At 39.7% G+C, this 22628-nt stretch overlaps 2 protein-coding genes across 2 annotated transcripts; both read left to right on the top strand.

The window, feature by feature from the left end:
• Nucleotides 1-1916: 1916 nt before the first annotated feature.
• On the top strand, nucleotides 1917-16192 carry LOC146027197 (olfactory receptor 1G1-like). Its single transcript, XM_083158154.1, has 3 exons — nucleotides 1917-2795; nucleotides 6670-6844; nucleotides 16047-16192. The coding sequence occupies exons 1-3, from the start codon at nucleotides 1917-1919 to the stop codon at nucleotides 16190-16192; spliced, it is 1200 nt and encodes a 399-aa protein (XP_083014280.1).
• Nucleotides 16193-16402: 210 nt separating this feature from the next.
• On the top strand, nucleotides 16403-17344 carry LOC146027196 (olfactory receptor 1C1-like). Its single transcript, XM_083158153.1, has one exon. It carries the CDS (start codon nucleotides 16403-16405, stop codon nucleotides 17342-17344), a length of 942 nt encoding a protein of 313 aa, XP_083014279.1.
• The last annotated feature ends 5284 nt before the right edge of the window (nucleotides 17345-22628 follow it).

Here is a 22628-nt window from a genome sequence, read left to right as displayed (position 1 = left end):
GCTCGATATTTCAAATAGCCGTGGACCTGCTCAGAAGACAGCCGGGCAGTCCTCCGCTCTCTGCCCGGCTGTCACATCACTTCCATTGGGTTTGCGGCTGTCACAGTGAGCCCTTCTCCCCCATGGCAATGAGCATGAACCACCCTTGGCAGAGCATGTAATCCCCTGTAACAATGAGCATGACACCCCCTTGTCATCGAGCATGAAGCCCCAGGCTTTGAGAAAGAAACTCCCAGCAATAAGCATGTGGGTAAGTGGCACTTATGTGGCATTATATGAAATGGGCATCACCATGCAGTAGTAGTAGTCCGTAGCACATGATGTGTGGCATCGTGTGTAATTTGCATTACAGTGTGGTATAAAGTGTAAGATTCATTACAGTGTGTGGCATAATGTGGCCATGCCCCTATTGTCATGTAACCACTCGTCTAAATTAATATGACCACGCTCCCTAAACATGACTGCACGCACCTACGGCGCACCTACCACTAACAAATTATTTTTACTTGCGCCACTGCTAAGTAGTGATAACTGTTCTAAATATATTGAATATATGACTGGATCTGGGTGACATTCTCTACTTACTGACCCCATCAGGTTACTCTGTGATGTTCCTGCTACAGCTGATTCTGAGTTATAAGATACAATGTAAGAGTAATATAAAAAAAAAGTAGTAAGGCAATGAAATGTGTGTAAAAAAACTTCAGTGCGTTTATTGCTACACTGTACAAAATATGTGACAACTGTGACACAATGTACCAATATGTACAAGTGTGACAGAAGGGGAGGGTGGTGGGGGATGATTGGGGTACCAGGCTTGCCCGGGGCAGTGTGGGCAGCTAGGTGGATCAAGTCTTTTTAGTTCCTTATATCGTGTCCAATCCTGAGTATAGATCAAAGATCAAGAGTACATTGGGACGTCTGTAAGGAGAAAAATACACAGGGAGGTGGTGCAGGGGGCTGGCGTCCCGTCCCCCCGCAGTGCACCGCTCACCTGTGTCTGATGTCTGTGTGAGATCGGTCCCACGCAGTCTGTGTGCCTCTGTTGCTCCCGTCCTGACTCAGGCAGCTGTGCTGCTGTGTCCTGAGCCCGGCTCTGCGGTCCGTCTGAGGTCTGGACCACCAACTCAATGACACAGGTGAGCGGTGCACTGCGGGGGGACGGGACGCCAGCCCCCTGCACCACCTCTCTGTGTATTTTTCTCCTTACAGACGTCCCAATGTACTCTTGATCTTTGATCTATACTCAGGATTGGACACGATATAAGGAACTAAAAAGACTTGATCCACCTAGCTGCCCACACTGCCCCGGGCAAGCCTGGTACCCCAATCATCCCCCACCACCCTCCCCTTCTGTCACACTTGTACATATTGGTACATTGTGTCACAGTTGTCACATATTTTGTACAGTGTAGCAATAAACGCACTGAAGTTTTTTTTACACACATTTCATTGCCTTACTACTTTTTTTTTATATTACTCTTACATTGTATCTTATAACACACAAACGAATCACTGGGTTGCTACTCAAGTTGGTTCGGAAGGAGAGCGCAGTGTTAACCACATCCTTACTAAAGATACCCTGTGAGCTAGGACAGCTCAATACACTGCAGCCCCTTCACACAGCAGTACCTTGAGCGCTGACAAAAACCCCCAATTACTACAGCTGATTCTGAGCCTGGAGTTGGAATGAAGGAATATCTCATAAATTGCAGGTCATTGGTTGTGCATCACCCCTGCTGCAGGTCATTGGTTGTGCATCACCCCTGCTGCTGGTCATTGGTTGTGCTTCACCCCTGCTGCAGGTCATTGGTTGTACATCACCCCTGCTGCTGGTCATTGGTCGTGCTTCACCCCATTATCAAAGCAAGAATTTAAAAAATACAACTGCTTCTGCGGCTGATCCTGCAGGAGAGATGAAGGAATATCTCATAAACTGCACAGGACAGGGAGACTTTCACCTCCTGGCGTTCTCCATCTCTGCAGACCTTCAGCTTCTGTTCTTCATTGGGATCCTGGTGATGTATTTACTGACATTGTTGGGGAACCTGATTATCACTGGTCTTATATGTCTGACCCCACAGCTCCACACCCCTATGTACTATTTCCTGTGTAACCTCTCACTCCAGGACATCATGTGTGTCTCCAGCGTCCTCCCCAAATTCCTCTCTATCCTGATAACAGGAGACACCAGAATTGCCTTCCCAGCATGCAGTACTCAGATGTTCTTCTTTTCATTGTGTATTGTGGCAGAGTTTTTCCTTCTTACATCTATGGCGTATGACCGCTATGTGGCCATCTGTGACCCCCTGCACTATACAACCATTATGAACAAAGACTTGTGTATGACACTATTCTCTGCCTCCTGGATCGTTGGCTTCATTAATTCATTAATATTTGTTGTGCTTGTTGACGATTTATCATTCTGCAATTCTCATGACATTAGTAATTTTGTCTGTGATATAAAAACCATGATAGCGCTCTCTAGTGGTGATATCACGGGTATTATACGAGTGGTACCAGTGGGAACTATATTTTTGGGGCTTATGCCATCTGTGCTGATATTAGTCTCGTATACATGTATAATTACTACTGTAATAAAGATCCGTAGCTCTGTGGGCAGAGTAAAGGCGTTCTCCAGCTGCTCCTCCCATCTCACCGTTGTTATATTATTTTGTGGGACGTCCCTCAGTTCCTACTTGTTCTCTATAGAACAAGACCAATTTCTCCCCCTGCTGTATACAACAGTGGTCCCAATGCTAAACCCTTTTGTCTATACTCTAAGAAACAGGCAGGTAATTAGAGCTATGGACAATGTGTTGAAAAGATACATAAAAATATCAATTGCAATGACATAAGGTGCATATTGGGTTATTTTGTTGGCATATCTTTAAATGGGTATGTGGACATGCACCTCTATGTGCAAAATAAGGTTCAAATTCCCAAGTAATTCCCAGCATTCTATAATGCACCAGAAATAAAGACATACATCCTACATAACAATGACTACAGCTACAATGCACCAGCAATAAAGACATTATTTATTTGCAGTTTCTTATATAGCGCAGCAGATTCCGTTGCGCTTTACAATAGTATACATCCTACATAACAATAACTACAGCTACAATGCACCAGCAATAAAGACATACATCCTACATAACAATAACTACAGCTACAATGCACCAACAATAAATACATACATCCTACATAACAATGACTACAGCTACAATGCACCAACAATAAATACATACATCCTACATAACAATGACTACAGCTACAATGCACCAACAATAAATACATACATCCTACATAACAATGACTACAGCTACAATGCACCAGCAATAAAGACATACATCCTACATAACAACAACTACAGCTACAATGCACCAGCAATAAAGACGTACATCCTAAAGAACAATAACTACAGCTACAATGTACCAGCAATAAAGACATACATCCTACATAACAATAACTACAGTTACAATGCACCAGCAATATAGACATACATCCAACATAACAATAACTACAGCTACAATGCTCTAGCAATAAAGACATACATCCTACCTAACAATAACTACAGCTACAATGCTCTAGCAATAAAGACATACATCCTACATAACAATGACTACAGCTACAATGCACCAGCAATAAAGACATACATCCTACATAACAATGACTACAGCTACAATGCTCCAGCAATAAAGACATACATCCTACATAACAATGACTACAGCTACAATTCACCAGCAATAAAGACATACATCATACATAACAATAACTACAGATACAATGCACCAACAATAAATACTTACATCCTACATAACAATGACTACAGCTACAATGCACCAACAATAAATACATACATCCTACATAACAATGACTACAGCTACAATGCACCAACAATAAATACATACATCCTACATAACAATGACTACAGCTACAATGCTCCAGCAATAAAGATATACATCCTACATAACAATGACTACAGCTACAATGCTCCAGCAATAAAGATATACATCCTACATAACAATGACTACAGCTACAATGCACCAGCAATAAAGACATACATCCTACATAACAACAACTACAGCTACAATGCACCAGCAATAAAGACGTACATCCTACAGAACAATAACTACAGCTACAATGTACCAGCAATAAAGACATACATCCTACATAACAATAACTACAGCTACAATGCACCAGCAATATAGACATACATCCTACATAACAATAACTACAGCTACAATGCACCAGCAATATAGACATACATCCAACATAACAATAACTACAGCTACAATGCTCTAGCAATAAAGACATACATCCTACCTAACAATAACTACAGCTACAATGCTCTAGCAATAAAGACATACATCCTACATAACAATAACTACAGCTACAATGCACCAGCAATAAAGACATACATCCTACATAACAATGACTACAGCTACAATGCACCAGCAATAAAGACGTACATCCTACATAACAATGACTACAGCTACAATGCTCCAGTAATAAAGATGTACATCCTACATAACAATAACTACAGCTACAATGCACCAGCAATAAAGACATACATCATACATAACAATAACTACAGATACAATGCACCAGCAATAAATACATACATCCTACATAACAATAACTACAGCTACAATACACCAGCAATAAAGACATACATCCTACATAACAATAACTACAGCTACAATGCACCAGCAATAAAGACATACATCCTACATAACAAGAACTACAGATACAATGCACCAGTAATAAAGACATACATCCTACCTAACAATAACTACAGCTACAATGCATCTGCAATAAAGACATACATCCTACATAACAATAACTACAACTACAATGCACCAGCAATAAAGACATACATCCTACAGACCAATAACTACAGTTACAGTGCTCCTGCAATAAAGACATACATCCGACATAACAATAACTACAGCTACAATGCACCAGCAATAAAGACATACATCCTACATAACAATAACTACAGCTACAGTGCTCCTGCAATAAAGACATACATCCTACATGACAATAACTACAGCTACAATGCACCAGCAATAAAGACATACATCCTACATAACAATAACTACAGCTACAATGCTCCTGCAATAAAGACATACATCCTACCTAACAATAACTACAGCTACAATGCTCCTGCAATAAAGACATACATCCTACATAACAATAACTACAACTACAATGCACCAGCAATAAAGACATACATCCTACAGACCAATAACTACAGTTACAGTGCTCCTGCAATAAAGACATACATCCGACATAACAATAACTACAGCTACAATGCACCAGCAATAAAGACATACATCCTACATAACAATAACTACAGCTACAGTGCTCCTGCAATAAAGACATACATCCTACATGACAATAACTACAGCTACAATGCACCAGCAATAAAGACATACATCCTACATAACAATAACTACAGCTACAGTGCTCCTGCAATAAAGACATACATCCTACATAACAATAACTACAGCTACAATGCACCAACAATAAAAACATACATCCTATATAACAATAACTACAGCTACAATGCACCAGCAATAAAGACGTACATCCTACATAACAATAACTACAGCTACAATACACCAGCAATAAAGACATATATCCTACATAACAATAACTACAGCTACAATGCACCAGCAATAAAGACATACATCCTACATAACAATAACTACAGCTACAGTGCTCCTGCAATAAAGACATACATCCTACATAACAATAACTACAGCTACAATGCACCAACAATAAAAACATACATCCTATATAACAATAACTACAGCTAAAATGCACCAGCAATAAAGACAATCCAAATCTTTGTTTAATCTGTTTGGTGTTAAGGTATCATAATTAAAAAAATTTGACATTTCGCCTTTAGCTAATTTTTTATGTAAATCACCACCTCTTATATTAGGAACTATTTTTTGTAAAATATAAAAATTCATGATTCCTAACGTATTGCACTGATGTTAAAGCCTAAAGTGATCAGAGAGGGAATGGGTCTCTAAGCCCTTTTTTATGTTACGCATATGGTCTCCCAATCGGTCTTTAAATGCTAGTGCGACCGATATAAAATGTATTACATTTACATTGAATGGTATGTACTACGTTTGCCGAATGACAGGTTAAAAAATCTTTTATTGTGAAGAGCTTCCCATTAATGTTGAGTTTTTCAATTTTCATTCCAAAATTGTTAGGGACATTCTTACAACCAAGACATGCCCCACATCGATAAAAGCCTCTAGATGTGACCATACTTTTTTTTGGAGAAATAGGACATAGGCTTTGTACCAATTTGTTTTTTAAGTTTGGAGCTCATCTAAAAATCATTTTTGGTGTAGAAGGGATATCATTACCAATTATTGGGTCTTTTCTCAGTAAGTCCCAATGTTTTTTTAAAAATTCTTGTGACATCGGAACGTTGGGCCGAATAATTGCTCGTAAAGGACTATTTGTAATGGTCATGTTGATTCTGTCGGTCCTTTTTTTGGATGTTAACAGATCCTGTCTTTCCCTTTTTTGTACCACAAGAGATGTTTCATCTAACTTTTTTGTATCATAACCGCTTTTCTTCATTTCACCTACTTGCTTCCTATATTTTTCAGTTTCTGTACAATTTCTCCTAAGTCGTTGAAATTGAGAAAGAGGGATCGTTTCAAGCCACCTTTGGTGGTGGCAGCTGTCCACATTTATGTAGGTTCTAGAGTCTGTCGGTTTGACATAGTTACGAGTCTTGATGGTCCCATCTTCAATGTAAATCACAAGGTCCAGAAAATTGACATTAACCTTGCTGATGTCAAAAGTGAGGTGAATCCCTCTATCGTTCTCATTCAAATAAATGCAAAATTGGTCTAGGGTTTCTTTGTCTCCTCTCCACAAAAATAAAATGTAATCGATGTAGCGCCGCCATGACACCAGGTTTGCCCCATATGGGTGGTGGGACCAGATGTAATCGGTCTCCCACTCACCCATAAAGATGTTGGCATAGCTAGAGGCAAACCGGGTGCCCATAGCGGTGCCTCGTTTCTGTAGATAAAAATTTTCCTTTAAAACAAAAATAATTATTTTATAAGATGAACTCTATACCTTCCAATATAAAATTTTGGAGTCCTCTATCAACGTTAGATCTTTGAAGGGCATTTTTCACAGCTTTCACCTCTTGATTATGTTCAATTATTGAATATAACGTTGAAACGTCTGCTGTGATAAGATAATAATCATCACACCATTCCAGATCCCTCAAAACATTTACAAGAGTATCTTTGAGATGAGATTTATTCTCCAATACTAAGGGCTGCAAATGGGAATCTATGAACATTGAAATATTTGATGTTATGGAGCCGACCCTGGCGATTATTGGTCTACCGGGTGGTTTGAGGGGGTTTTTATGTGTTTTCGGTAACACATAAATTGTTGGTATAATTGGGTCCTCAATAAATAGAAATTTGGATTCATTGTTAGTTAGAATACCATTTTTCTCATACTTATCTATGAGGATTTTCATAGAGTTGTTAATTTTTTGTGTAGGATTATTCCTAATTTTTTTGTATGTATTGTTATCAGATAATTGTTTTAGAATTTCCTCCTCATAGTCCTTTTAATTTAATAATACAATTCCCCCTCCCTTATCTGATGGTTTTATTATTAAATTTTTATCTTCCATCAGGCTTTTTAGTCCTTTTTTTTCCTTTATGGTGAGGTTATGTTTGCTTTTATTTAGTTCTAATTTTTTTATATCATCCATTACCATAGTACTAAAGGATTCTAAAAAACAGATGTACATCCTACATAACAATAACTACAGCTACAATGCACCAGCAATAAATATGTACATCCTACATAACAATAACTACAGCTACAATGCACCAGCAATAAATATGTACATCCTACATAACAATAACTACAGCTACAATGCACCAGCAATAAAGACATACATCCTACATAACAATAACTACAGCTACAATGCACCAGCAATAAATATGTACATCCTACATAACAATAACTACAGCTACAATGCACCAACAATAAAGACGTACATCCTACATAACAATAACTACAGCTACAACGCACCAGCAATAAAGACGTACATCCTACATAACAATAACTACAGCTACAATGCACCAGCAATAAAGACGTACATCCTACATAACAATAACTACAGCTACAATGCACCAGCAATAAAGACATATATCCTACATAACAGTAACTACAGCTACAATGCACCAACAATAAAGACGTACATCCTACATAACAATAACTACAGCTACAACGCACCAGCAATAAAGACGTACATCCTACATAACAATAACTACAGCTACAATGCACCAGCAATAAAGACGTACATCCTACATAACAATAACTACAGCTACAATGCACCAGCAATAAAGACATATATCCTACATAACAGTAACTACAGCTACAATGCACCAGCAATAAAGATATACATCCTACATAACAATAACTACAGCTACAATGCACCAGCAATAAAGACGTACATCCTACATAACAATAACTACAGCTACAATGCACCAGCAATAAAGACATACATCCTACATAACAGTAACTACAGCTACAATGCACCAGCAATAAAGACATACATCCTACATAACAATAACTACAGCTACAATGCACCAGTAATAAAGACATATATCCTACATAACAATAACTACAGCTACAATGCACCAGCAATAAAGACATACATCCTACATAACAATAACTACAGCTACAATGCACCAGCAATAAAGACATACATCCTACATAACAATAACTACAGCTACAATGCACCAGAAATAAAGACATACATTCTACATAACAACAACTACAGCTACAATGCACCAGCAATAAAGACATACATCCTACATAACAATAACTACAGCTACAATGCACCAGAAATAAAGACATACATCCTACATAACAACAACTACAGCTACTATGCACCAGCTATAAAGACATACATCCTACATAACAATAACTACAGCTACAATGCACCAGCTATAAAGACATACATCCTACATAACAATGACTACAGCTACAATGCACCAGCAATAAAGACATACATCCTACATAACAATAACTACAGCTACAATGCACCAGCAATAAAGCCATACATCCTACATAACAATAACTACAGCTACAATACACCAGCATTAAAGACATACATCCTACATAACAATAACTACAGCTACAGTGCACCAGCAATAAAGACATACATCCTACATAACAATAACTACAGCTACAATGTACCAGCAATAAAGACATACATCCTACATAACAATAACTACAGCTACAACGCACCAGCAATAAAGAGGTACATCCTACATAACAATAACTACAGCTACAGTGCACCAGCAATAAAGACATACATTCTACATAACAATAACTACAGCTACAATGCACCAGCAATAAAGACGTACATCCTACATAACAATAACTACAGCTACAATACACCAGCAATAAAGACATATATCCTACATAACAATAACTACAGCTACAGTGCACCAGCAATAAAGACATACATCCTACATAACAATAACTACAGCTACAATGCACCAGCAATAAAGACATACATCCTACATAACAATAACTACAGCTACAATGCACCAGTAATAAAGACATACATTCTACATAACAATAACTACAGCTACAATGTACCAGCAATAAAGACATACATTCTACATAACAATAACTACAGCTACAATGCACCAGCAATAAAGACATACATTCTACATAACAATAACTACAGCTACAATGCACCAGCAATAAAGACATACATCCTACATAACAATAACTACAGCTACAATGTACCAGCAACAAAGACATACATCTGACATAACAATAACTACAGCTACAATGCTCTAGCAATAAAGACGTACATCCTACATAACAATAACTACAGCTACAATGCACCAGCAATAAAGACACACATCCTACATAACAATAACTAGAGCTACAATGCACCAGCAATAAAGACATACATCCTACATAACAATAACTAGAGCTACAATGCACCAGCAATAAAGACATACATCCTACATAACAATAACTACAACTACAATGCTCTAGCAATAAAGACGTACATCCTACATAACAATAACTACAGCTACAATGCACCAGCAATAAAGACACACATCCTACATAACAATAACTACAGCTACAATGCACCAGCAATAAAGACACACATCCTACATAACAATAACTAGAGCTACAATGCACCAGCAACAAAGACATACATCCTACATAACAATAACTACAGCTACAATGCACCAGCAATAAAGACACACATCCTACATAACAATAACTAGAGCTACAATGCACCAGCAATAAAGACACACATCCTACATAACAATAACTAGAGCTACAGTGCACTAGCAATTAAGACATGCAAATATGCATGAAAAGTGTTAAAATATTCTATATTAAATAATAACAATAGTAATTTTTAACTTATGTATTAAAAAATTAGCATACAATTAGTAAGCAGTAGAATAACATATTGATAATTAACAATAATTTAACATTTTGTTACTCTTGAAAACGTAAACAATCAGATACTGTTCCAAATTTCCGGTAGTTAGATTGTATCAACTACACGGACCCTCATCTCCAGCACTGATGGGTCAAATGTCAGCATAGCGTGTGAGGGTGGTGCAGTGGAAGGCTTCCTCCCTTCGCCACATACTCACTGCGACCCGGCTTTTTCGTCCATGCCGTGTGATGTCACAACCGTTCTGCCCACCTTCTCTGCTGTAGAGGCAAAGGTTCAGGAGCTTCCTGACGGCATCCGCCCGACTGACTTTTATTAAAATGGATTGGCATCCTAGAGCAGTGTCAGACGTAGCGTATATCCAAGGTCCCCCACACTGCGCACATACCTGCACACTTTACCACTAGACAAGAACACCTTGCGGTGGTACCTTGCGCTCGACACACCTCTCAATATTCTAACAAATGGGATCTTGCCAGTTAGTGGTTGTAATAATTTTTTTTAATTTTATTGTAATATATGCATTAAAGACCTTGCATTAATAAATCACGTACAACAAAATATGTGCATGTATGTTGATAAAGATAGGGCATCAATTTATTAGATAGTGAGACAAAATAAAAATAATAAAATAATTAAATATAAAGGAGTATAAGATTCAACCTGAGTATTCAAACAGCGTGGAATAGCTGGATATATGAATAAATGTCGGTCTTTTTAAATTCTGGATAACTCTACTGCTCTAGTACCGGTACACACACACACTGGGGGTGGGTACTGGGAGAGCATGACAAACAGACAGACAAAAAACGGACACTTTGAATGGTACCCCTTCATGAATGAATGTTAAAACATGGGATTAAAACGTCTGCTGCTTCAGATGGTGCTGTAAAAGTCTGTTAGGACCAGAGTACCTTAGATTTGAAGGTGAATGATAAAAGAGCGTCAGCCAGCAGACTGCCCGCTTCTCCCGCTTTGTAGATAGTGGTGCTGTAGCGGGTCCACTTCCCTTTTCATATTTCATCCTGACGAAGCCCATCTGGGGCGAAACTAGTCAACGAAAAGTGAAGTGGACCCGCTACAGCACCACTCAGGTTGAATCTTATACTCCTTTATATTTAATTATTTTATTATTTTTATTTTGTCTCACTATCTAATAAATTGATGCCCTATCTTTATAAACATACGTGCACATATTTTGTTGTACGTGATTTATTAATGCAAGGTCTTTAATCCATATTTTACAATAAAATAAAATTTGGTACTTATGTAATATCTGGGCTCCCGTTTTTCTTATGAGACCACGTCCGCTCGCCACGCTTCTCGCACGGTGGCTCGCTGCGCTCGCCACACTATATAACATCAACTCCATTCGTAGTTGGATAGTAGGGGTATGAAAAAATGGGGTGCATTTAACATGGGAGCCCAGATAATACATAAGTACCTAATTTTTTTTTATTACAACCACTAACTGGCAAGATCCCGTTTGTTATAATATTAAGAGGTGTGTTGAGTGCAAGCTACCACCATAAGGTGTTCTTGTCTTCCGCCCATTAGCCCAGGTACTAGTTAGTGTACCTATCTACCAGTGCAGCTGACTCACCTGAAAGTCTACAGCGCAGCTCCCACGAACCTAGTTCCACCATCACCAACACTTTACCACTACCTGGCCAACAGCAGGGCAAAGTAGTGCCGTGATTCGCGGGTGGAAAGGGGGTTGGGCCTAATACGTGAAGTGCTGCCCTTTGGAAAAATATGCACCATCACTAGATTTTAGGTAAAATATGCAATGGGCAAAATATGCAAATACATTTGCAAATATGCAAATGCAAATAATCCTGTCTCTAATTATTATTATTATATTATTGTTATTATTATTATTTATATTATATTATTTTTAGATATTTATTATTATTAATATTATTATTATGATGTTATAAAAAAAAGCAAAACAAAACGTTCAACATTAATTGCGGTGGGAGAATTGTAATAAATGTATTCGCAGAGGACAATCCCTGTGGTATAAGCACAGCGCTATATACATCCTCCATCCACTGTAGTTGGAAGAGACACGAATAATTTACTACACAAATTCCCAGTTACACACACAACCTGCATGGGACGTAGGACAGGTTTATCCTGGTATATTGCTGGTTTAGTTGTCACATGTATAGTGCAGTATGGATGTGTCATATACATTATATTATAGAGTACTGTATGTCCAAAGTTATTGTATGTGACTTATGTACTACAGAATGCAGCACAGTAGATATTATATTTGCTTTCTATATTATATGGTACGTTATGTTTTTTACTCTTTTTTTTTTTAAGACATGCTATTTAGAGATAAATATGCCTTAATATTTTATAATGGAGTATATACTTTATATTAATTTTTAATGCAATATAAAATAATACATGGCTGGTGTGTGTGCCCGTCTCCCTGATATTACACGCACACACAGCACATGCTGTAGCTGGGGATCTGCAGGTAACACAGTGTCAGCGTCTGTTATATGATACAGATATGACAACACAGAGCCTGGTTTATACATCACTACTATACATCACTGACGTGTTCTCATGCTGACCACTATATACCTGTATATATGTTACCATCTGCCAGACTCTATAATACACTCACACAGAGCGCATACTGTAGCTGGTGATCTGCAGGTAAAACAGTGTCATTGTCTGTTATATGATGTTACAGACAGGACAGTACAGAGCCTGGTTTATACATCACTATTATACCTCACTGATATGTTCTGCTGCTGACCACTATATACCTATATATCTATATATTATCATCTGCCAGACTCTCTATTACACTCACACACAGCACACACTGTAGCTGGGGATCAACAGGTAAGACAGTGTCAGTGTCTGTTATATGATGTCACAGACAGGACAGTACAGAGCCTGGTTTATACATCACCACTATACCTCACTGACATGTGTTCTACTGCTGACCACTATATACCTGTATATATGTTACCATCTGCCAGACTCTATATTACACTCACACAGAGCGTACACTGTAGCTGGTGATCTGCAGGTAACACAGTGTCAGTGTCTGTTATATGATGTTACAGACATGACAGTACAGAGTCTGGTTTATACATCACTAGTATACCTCACTGATGTGTGTTCTCATGCTGACCACTATATACCTGTATATATGTTACCATCTGCCAGACTCTATAATACACTCACACAGAGCGCACACTATAGCTGGGGACCTGCAGTGTCAGTGTCTGTTATATGATGTTACAGACATGACAGTACAGAGCCTGGTTTATACATCACTAGTATACCTCACTGATGTGTGTTCTCATGCTGACCACTATATACCTGTATATATGTTACCATCTGCCAGACTCTATAATACACTCACACAGAGTGCACACTGTAGCTGGGGATCTGCAGTGTCAGTGTCTGTTATATGATGTTACAGAGAGGACAGTACAGAGCCTGGTTTATACATCACTACTATACCTCATTGACATGTGTTCTGCTGCTGACCCAGTATCTACTTGTACATAGTAACAGTCCAGCAGACTCATTATTACACTGAAATCTGATTCTTTTCACTCTTTCGCTGAGCGGTGTGTTATGGCACAGGTGGGTTATGGCACAGGTGAGTTATGGCACAGGTGGGATATGGCACAAGTGGGTTATGGCACAGGTGAGTTATGGCACAGGTGGGATATGGCACAAGTGGGTTATGGCACAGGTGGGTTATGGCACAGGTGGGATATGGCACAAGTGGGTTATGGCACAGGTGGGATATGGCACAAGTGGGTTATGGCACAGGTGGCAGGTGGGTTATGGCACAGGTGGGATATGGCACAAGTGGGTTATGGCACAGGTGAGTTATGGCACAGGTGGGATATGGCACAAGTGGGTTATGGCACAGGTGGGTTATGGCACAGGTGGGATATGGCACAGGTGGGATATGGCACAAGTGGGTTATGGCACAGGTGAGTTATGGCACAGGTGGGATATGGCACAAGTGGGTTATGACACAGGTGGGTTATGGCACAGGTGGGTTATGGCACAGGTGGGATATGGCACAGGTGGGATATGGCACAAGTGGGTTATGGCACAGGTGAGTTATGGCACCGGTGGGATATGGCACAAGTGGGTTATGGCACAGGTGAGTTATGGCACAGGTGGGATATGGCACAGGTGGGTTATGGCACAGGTGGGTTATGGCACAGGTAGGTTATGGCACAGGTGGGTTATGGCACAAGTGGGTTATGGCACAGGTGGGATATGTAGACTATGCAGAGTTTTGCTGTATACCGCTGGCCACAGTCACATCCTCTCCTCCCTTCCTTTACTGGTAACTCTGACTCAGACATGGTCGTGTGCATTTTTGCTTCAATAGACTCCCTATGGGACTGCAAGAAAATATACAAGACTACAGAAATAATATAAATACAGAATACACTGACACATTATAGCCTCATATTGTGCATGATACTTTGTCATCCATTTCCCAGTGGACTATGTATGTAAATGAATTGCAAAACACGGTGTGTGCATGCACCGGACAATGGGACCCAAAATACAAGTATGTGCATGCGTGTCTCGTCTTGTGGGAATGGAGGCCAGTGTTATACAGTGTACAGTAGGTATTTCTGGATAGCAACTGGGAGGTAAGAGGTAAGAGTCAGGAGACACCGGGCTTAAGTGGCAGTGCCACAGGTGTGAATGTGCAGCTCTGGGTGACGCTGAGGGATGGATATGAGTGAGGAACGCCTGTGTCTGACAGATCGCTTGCACCTAGTAGTGATGGTTGCTTTGATGGACACTAGAACAGTGGATGTTTCCCCAGCTGGCACATTTAAATGCCTGGTTCTGCACATTAGTTCTGCTGACTGTACAATTACAAGGACAATGCCGCAATTGTCAGGAAAATAAAGGACATGTACTGTATTAGTGTAAGCACCCAAAGCTCGCTATCCCTCTAATGTCTTACAAGCTCGGTACATTAGCAATATGGTGGGTTACATTCAGGTTACATCACGTCTTGCTTCTTCAGCCTTCCACCCACTTTTTCAGAGATAAAAGTTCTCCAACACGTGTTGGGCTTTAGCTAATTAGGAAAAGACTGGAATGCCTATTCTAATTACCTGGGATTCCTGTTTGCCAGGGCACGGCTGCCAGGTATTGCCACAATTCCTGTGTATTCTAAGCTACAGATGCTAGGTTACTGATGTAGAGGTATTTATAGAAGCCAATAGACTTTTTTTTACAGACAGAGGGATCAGATCTGAACCCTGCCAGCATCCATTGCAGTCGCCTGGCTCTTCTGTACATGCTTATATAGACTCCAGGGTCACAAACCTGGAAGTCTATGGACTGGTGGCCGCTCCTATTGGGACAGCTGCCCTTTGCAATTGGTATCGGCATGGTAAGCAGTGGGATGTATCACATAAGGATGGTACATCCCACCCTATATCTGCTGAATGGAATGTGTAAGGTGTCAAGTTCATGTTAACTTTCGTTGTAGATCAGCAGAGTTCAAAACATGAAATGCTGCTCACCGCAATACTGCCTGTGGCAGATCATAGAGTTGAAATTCCATTGCCACAAGAGAGGAGAGGGCCTGCTTGGGCCCTCTTCCATCTTAAGTTACCCCTTGTGCAACATATTTAGATTGTTCCTAATCTTTATAATTTTGGCCCAATTACTACCAGTTTAAACAATTCTAAAGATTCCAGTGCCAAGATTGTGATTACATAGGGAACAAAAATGCTAAATATATTTTACAAACTTCAACATAACACTGGATGACCTCCGCTTACTGACCCCATCAGGTGACTCAATGACGCTTCTGCTGCGGTTGATCCTGAACCTGAACCAACAATGACGGAATATCTCATAAACTGCACAGTACAGAGAGATTTTCACCTCCTGGCGTTCTCCATCTCTGCAGACCTACAGCTTCTGCTCTTCATTGGGATCCTGGTGATGTATTTACTGACATTGCTGGGGAACCTGATTATCACCAGTCTTATATATCTGACCCCACAGCTCCACACCCCTATGTACTATTTCCTGTGTAACCTCTCATTGCAGGACATCATCTGTGTCTCCAGCGTCCTTCCAAAATTCCTCTCTATTATAATGACAGGGGACACCAGAATTGCCTTCCCAGCATGCATCACTCAGATGTTCTTTTTTACTTTGTGTATTGTGGCAGAGTTTTTCCTCCTTACAGCTATGGCGTATGACCGCTATGTGGCCATCTGTGACCCTCTGCACTATACAACCATTATAAACAATAATATGTGTATTACTCTATTCTCTGCCTCCTGGATTGTTGGCTTCATTAATTCATTCATATATGTTGTGCTGGTTCCCACTTTATCATTCTGCAATTCTCATGATATTAGTAGTTTTATCTGTGATATAAAAACCATGATAGCGCTCTCTAGTGGTGATATCACGGACATTATGAGGTTGGTGCTTTTTGGAACTATATGCTTGGGACTTATGCCCTCTGTGCTGATATTAGGCTCTTATACATGTATAATTGCAACTGTCATAAAGATCAAGAACTCAGTAGGGAGAGTAAAGGCGTTCTCCAGCTGCTCCTCCCATCTCACTGTCGTAATATTATTCTGTGGGGCGTCACTCAGTTCATATATGGTCCCAGAGTCACAACACTCTCCTGAACAAGGCCAAATTCTTCCCCTGCTGTATACAACAGTGGTCCCGATGCTGAACCCTTTTGTTTATACTCTAAGAAACAAGCAGGTAATTAGAGCTATGGACTATATATTGAATAGATACCTAAAAAGGTAATTGCAACAACATAAGGTGCAGATTGGGTTATTTTGTTGACAATTCTTCAAATGGGTATGTGGGCATAAAGCACTATGTACAAAACAAGGTTCAAATTCCCCCAGAGTTCTATATTGCACCAGCAACAAAGACATACATCCTACATAACAATAACTACAGCTACAGTGCACCAGCAATAAAGACATACATCCTACATAACAATAACTACAGCTACAGTGTACCAGCAATAAAGACATACATCCTACATAACAATAACTACAGTTACAATGCACCAGCAATAAAGACATACATCCTACATAGCAATAACTACAGTTACAATGCACCAGCAACAAAGACATACATCCTACATAACAATAACTACAGCTACAATGCACCAGCAATAAAGACATACATCCTACATAACAATAACTACAGCTACAATGCACCAGCAATAAAGACATACATCCAACATAACAATAACTATGGCTACAATGTACCAGCAATAAAGACATACATCCTACATAACAATAACTATAGTTACAATGCACCAGCTATAAAGACATACATCCTACATAACAGCTACACTGCACCAGCAATAGAGACATACATCCTACATAACAATAACTACAGCTACAATGCACAAGCAATAACGATGTACATCCTACATAACAATAACTACAGTTAAAATGCACCAGCAATAAAGACATACATCCTACATAACAATAACTACAGCTACAATGCACCAGCAACAAAGACATACATCCTACATAACAATAACTACAGCTACAATGCACCAGCAATAAAGACATACATCCTACATAACAATAACTACAGCTACAATGCACCAGCAATAAAGACATACATCCTACATAACAATAACTACAGCTACAATGCACCAGTAATAAAGACATACATCCTACATAACAATAACTACAGCTACAATGCACCAGCAATAAAGACATACATCCTACATAACAATAACTACAGCTACAATGCACCAGCAATAAAGACATACATCCTACATAACAATAACTACAGCTACAATGTACCTGCAATAAAGACATACATCCTACATAACAATAACTACAGCTACAATGCACCAGTAATAAAGACATACATCCTACATAACAATAACTACAGCTACAATGCACCAGTAATAAAGACATACATCCTACATAACAGCTACAATGCACCAGCAATAAAGACATACATTCTACATAACAATAACTACAGCTACAATGCACCAGCAACAAAGACATACATCCTACATAACAATAACTACAGTTACAATGCACCAGCAATAAAGCCATACATCCTACATAACAATAACTACAGCTACCATGCATCAGCAATAAAGACCTACATCCTACATAACAATAACTACAGTTACAATGCACCAGCAATAAAGACATACTTCCTACATAACAATAACTACAGCTACAATGCACCAGCAATAAAGACATACATCCTATATATAGTAACAACAACTACAGCTGCAATGTACCAGCAATAAAGACATACATCCTACATAACAATAACTACAGCTACAATGCACCAGCAATAAAGACATAGATCCTACATAACAATAACTACAGCTACAATGCACCAGCAATAAAGACATACATCCTATATATAGTAACAACAACTACAGCTGCAATGTACCAGCAATAAAGACATACATCCTACATAACAATAACTACAGCTACAATGCACCAGCAATAAAGACATAGATCCTACATAACAATAACTACAGCTACAATGCACCAGCAATAAAGACATACATCCTACATAACAATAACTACAGCTACAATGCACCAGCAATAAAGACATACATCCTACATAACAATAACTACAGCTACAATGCACCAGCAATAAAGACATACATCCTACATAACAAGAACTACAGATACAATGCACCAGTAATAAAGACATACATCCTACATAACAATAACTACAGCTACAATGTACCAGCAATAAAGACATAGTTCCTACATAACAATAACTACAGCTACAATGTACCAGCAATAAAGACATACATCCTACATAACAATAACTACAGCTACAATGCACCAGCAATAAAGACATACATTCTACATAACAATAACTACAGCTACAATGCACCAGTAATAAAGACATACATCCTACATAACAATAACTACAGCTACAATGCACCAGTAATAAAGACATACATCCTACATAACAATAACTAAAGCTACAATGCACCAGCAATAAAGACATACATCCTACATAACAATAACTACAGCTACAATGCACCAGCAATAAAGACATACATCCTACATAACAATAACTACAGCTACAATGTACCAGCAATTAAGACATACATCCTACATAACAATAACTACAGGTACAATGCACCAGTAATAAAGACATACATCCTACATAACAATAACTAAAGCTACAATGCACCAGCAATAAAGACATACATCCTACATAACAATAACTACAGCTACAATGCACCAGCAATAAAGACATACATCCTACATAACAATAAATAAAGATAACTCAGCTTTACAGTTGTCACTTTGGCCCTTATACTGGTTGGTGCGGATATATCCGCGTGCATTCGGCCCGCCGATGTTTTGTGTCTGCGCATGTGCAAAAGCGTCTCTGCGCATGTGCGAGCGGGGCGTACGGCCAAATCCCGCATGATATGTGAACACTCCGAACAGGGGGTGGAGAGGGGCGTGAAGGGCTATTTGGGCTAATTACCATATGCATACGCCCCGCGTTTCATGGGCGTTCCCATGAAAACGCTGGGCGTACGTATGGTAATGCGGCCGTGACGCACGTGTAGGGGGCGGACATATGACATCGCCGGATGTCAGCTGCCCTCCCAGATCCCTGCTTTTGCACGGAGAAATGTCCGTGTGGTCTGAGGTTGCGGGAGCTGGTGGAGCACTCGGTCCTGCATTCGATGGTCTGCGACCATCGAATGATGGGGAGGTTCCCTGAGATGGAGAAGGCGTATTCCGTGTAAAATACACGTGCGGACCGTTCGGCCAGCTTCTTACCGCATAAGGACGGAGTTGGCAATCCGTATGGAAGGCGGGGTTTCCCACGCACAGTCCTGGCCGCATATTCGGATCCGGCCGCACCGATCAGAATAAGGGCCTTTATTTCATAAGATTATGACCAATATTGGCTTTCATTATATATAGTACGATACACGAGAAGAGATGCCTTGCCGTATCTGGCGCATTACTATTTGTATGAAAATATATTTATCTGAGTCCTCTACATGATTTTATTATGTAGGATGTATGTTTTTTATCCTGGCCCATTGCAGTGTGCTGGGGGTCTTTCTATCTTCTTTATTCTTAGACATAAGTACATGATCTATAATCACTGAGATATTCATTTACTGCTTTCCTTTCATCTCATTATTGGGACTGGCCACGCAGACTGCTGTGTGTGAACAAAATGTACAGATGTCATTCCCCCTTGTTTGATCAAAATCAGGAGCAGTTCTAATTGTAATTTGATGAATGAGATTTTTTGGGCCACCCTGGTAAAGGACATCTGTTGATTTAAGTGCTCTGTATTGGTTGCACTAAATAGGACACTAGCAGGATAAACAAATCTCTCCAATTAATTCATCTACATTGGCTACAGACCAGTGGTGGCGTTTGCCCTTGTGATACAGCAAAGACCGCACATTGTAGAGGGAAGACAGTGTGCATATATAAACTTACATGTAATGTTGCATCTAGAATATGTGCTGGTTGCCCAACCTGGGAATCCGCAGCACCATTACATGGGACACAACTCTCAGCAGGTTTATCTTATATAAGCCTGGGGGGAAAAATGAATGGGGGTCTTGTGTATGGCTAATAGAAGACATGGAAGCTGAGCAATATGTCCCATGCAGCAACAGGTCAGTGTATCTCAGCAGCACTACTGTACCCTGGGATAAGGCAGTCAGCACATATATTACATACAACATTACATGTATGTTTATATGTGCTGACCTGCTCCCCCTGCAGTGTGGTTTATGCAGCAGCCCAGCAGCAGCAGCTGTCACTGATACAGTCTAATTTTGTTATTACTGTTATTTGTTTGGTATCTATTTGTTGGGAGCCAATAAGCCTACCAGTATATTTTTGGATTGTGGGAGGAAACTGGAGTACCCGAAGTAAACCCACGGGAGGGTGGGGAGAATATACAAACTCCAGACCCGTATAGCCATGGTGGGGATTGATCCCATGACCTCAGAGCTCTGAAGCAGTAATGGTAATCATTACTCTGGCCATGATCATGATTGGATGATTATTTCTGGCAAAAATGACTGCTTTGTCAATTTTTAATAGATTCAGCCTCTAAAACTCATGATAATCCTTGTTTTTTTCTTTTTGCAAAATCAAAACTAATTTTAGACTAACTTATACCTTATCCCATTACTTGTGTCTTGTATTATATCACAGATGTTTGTTTAGGCAACAATAAAGTTTCTAAAATACTGAACTTCATATGTGAATAGGGAACAGTTTGAAATTTGACATTTGTTTTACTACAAAAGTGCTCCAAAGTCATGTACAACACAGAAGGCATACACTATGTATAATTAGTGTTCTGTATTTTGTGTCACAATTATGGGTGAGGATCATTTATTCTTACCTATCATCTTATATTTGTAGTTCCTAACATAGACAGGAATAGAGTAATGCACCAATGATTTTCGCTAGGGTTCTCTGTAAATGGATTTTGTACTTTGCTGCTCCTGGTATGTAGGTCCTGGCCAATGTAATGATTCTTTCTATTATAGGTAGGAATTAATGATGATACCTGTCATGGTTCTGGAGGGGTTTACCCTGTCTGTGCATGTGTGCCTGACATGATGTTAGCAGCATAGCCAGTATAGTGAACTAATGGTTTATTAACATGTACAGGGTCTAGTACGGAAAATAGGCATTTATTTATAAACACAGAATCCACAGTCAGACTAATGTCCAGGACAGTATACTTAGGACCTTATTCTGGTTAGCTGCAAAGATCGCAGATTACAGAGTGCCAGAGAGCCCACCCCACCAAATACCCACCCCCCTTCGCCGATGTCCTGTGACATCAGCGGCCCACCCCTGGCACACATTGTACCCCCACACAGCCATGGGAACACCCAGCATTTTCATGGGGTTGAGCATAAATCACTGGGCATTCCCATGGGCGACCCTCGTCTCGGCCGCCATCTGCCCCGGACCCACCCCGATCCCTGCCAACGGCTCGCCAACTATGCAAGTCACTGAATCCATTGTGAATTCACATCAATGCGAGTAGATTAGAATCACCC

Source organism: Crinia signifera, chromosome 8, assembly GCF_055691185.1.
Source record: "Crinia signifera chromosome 8, ASM5569118v1, whole genome shotgun sequence".
NCBI classification, from domain to species: domain Eukaryota; kingdom Metazoa; phylum Chordata; class Amphibia; order Anura; family Myobatrachidae; genus Crinia; species Crinia signifera.
This window is presented reverse-complemented; position numbering and strand designations above follow the sequence as displayed.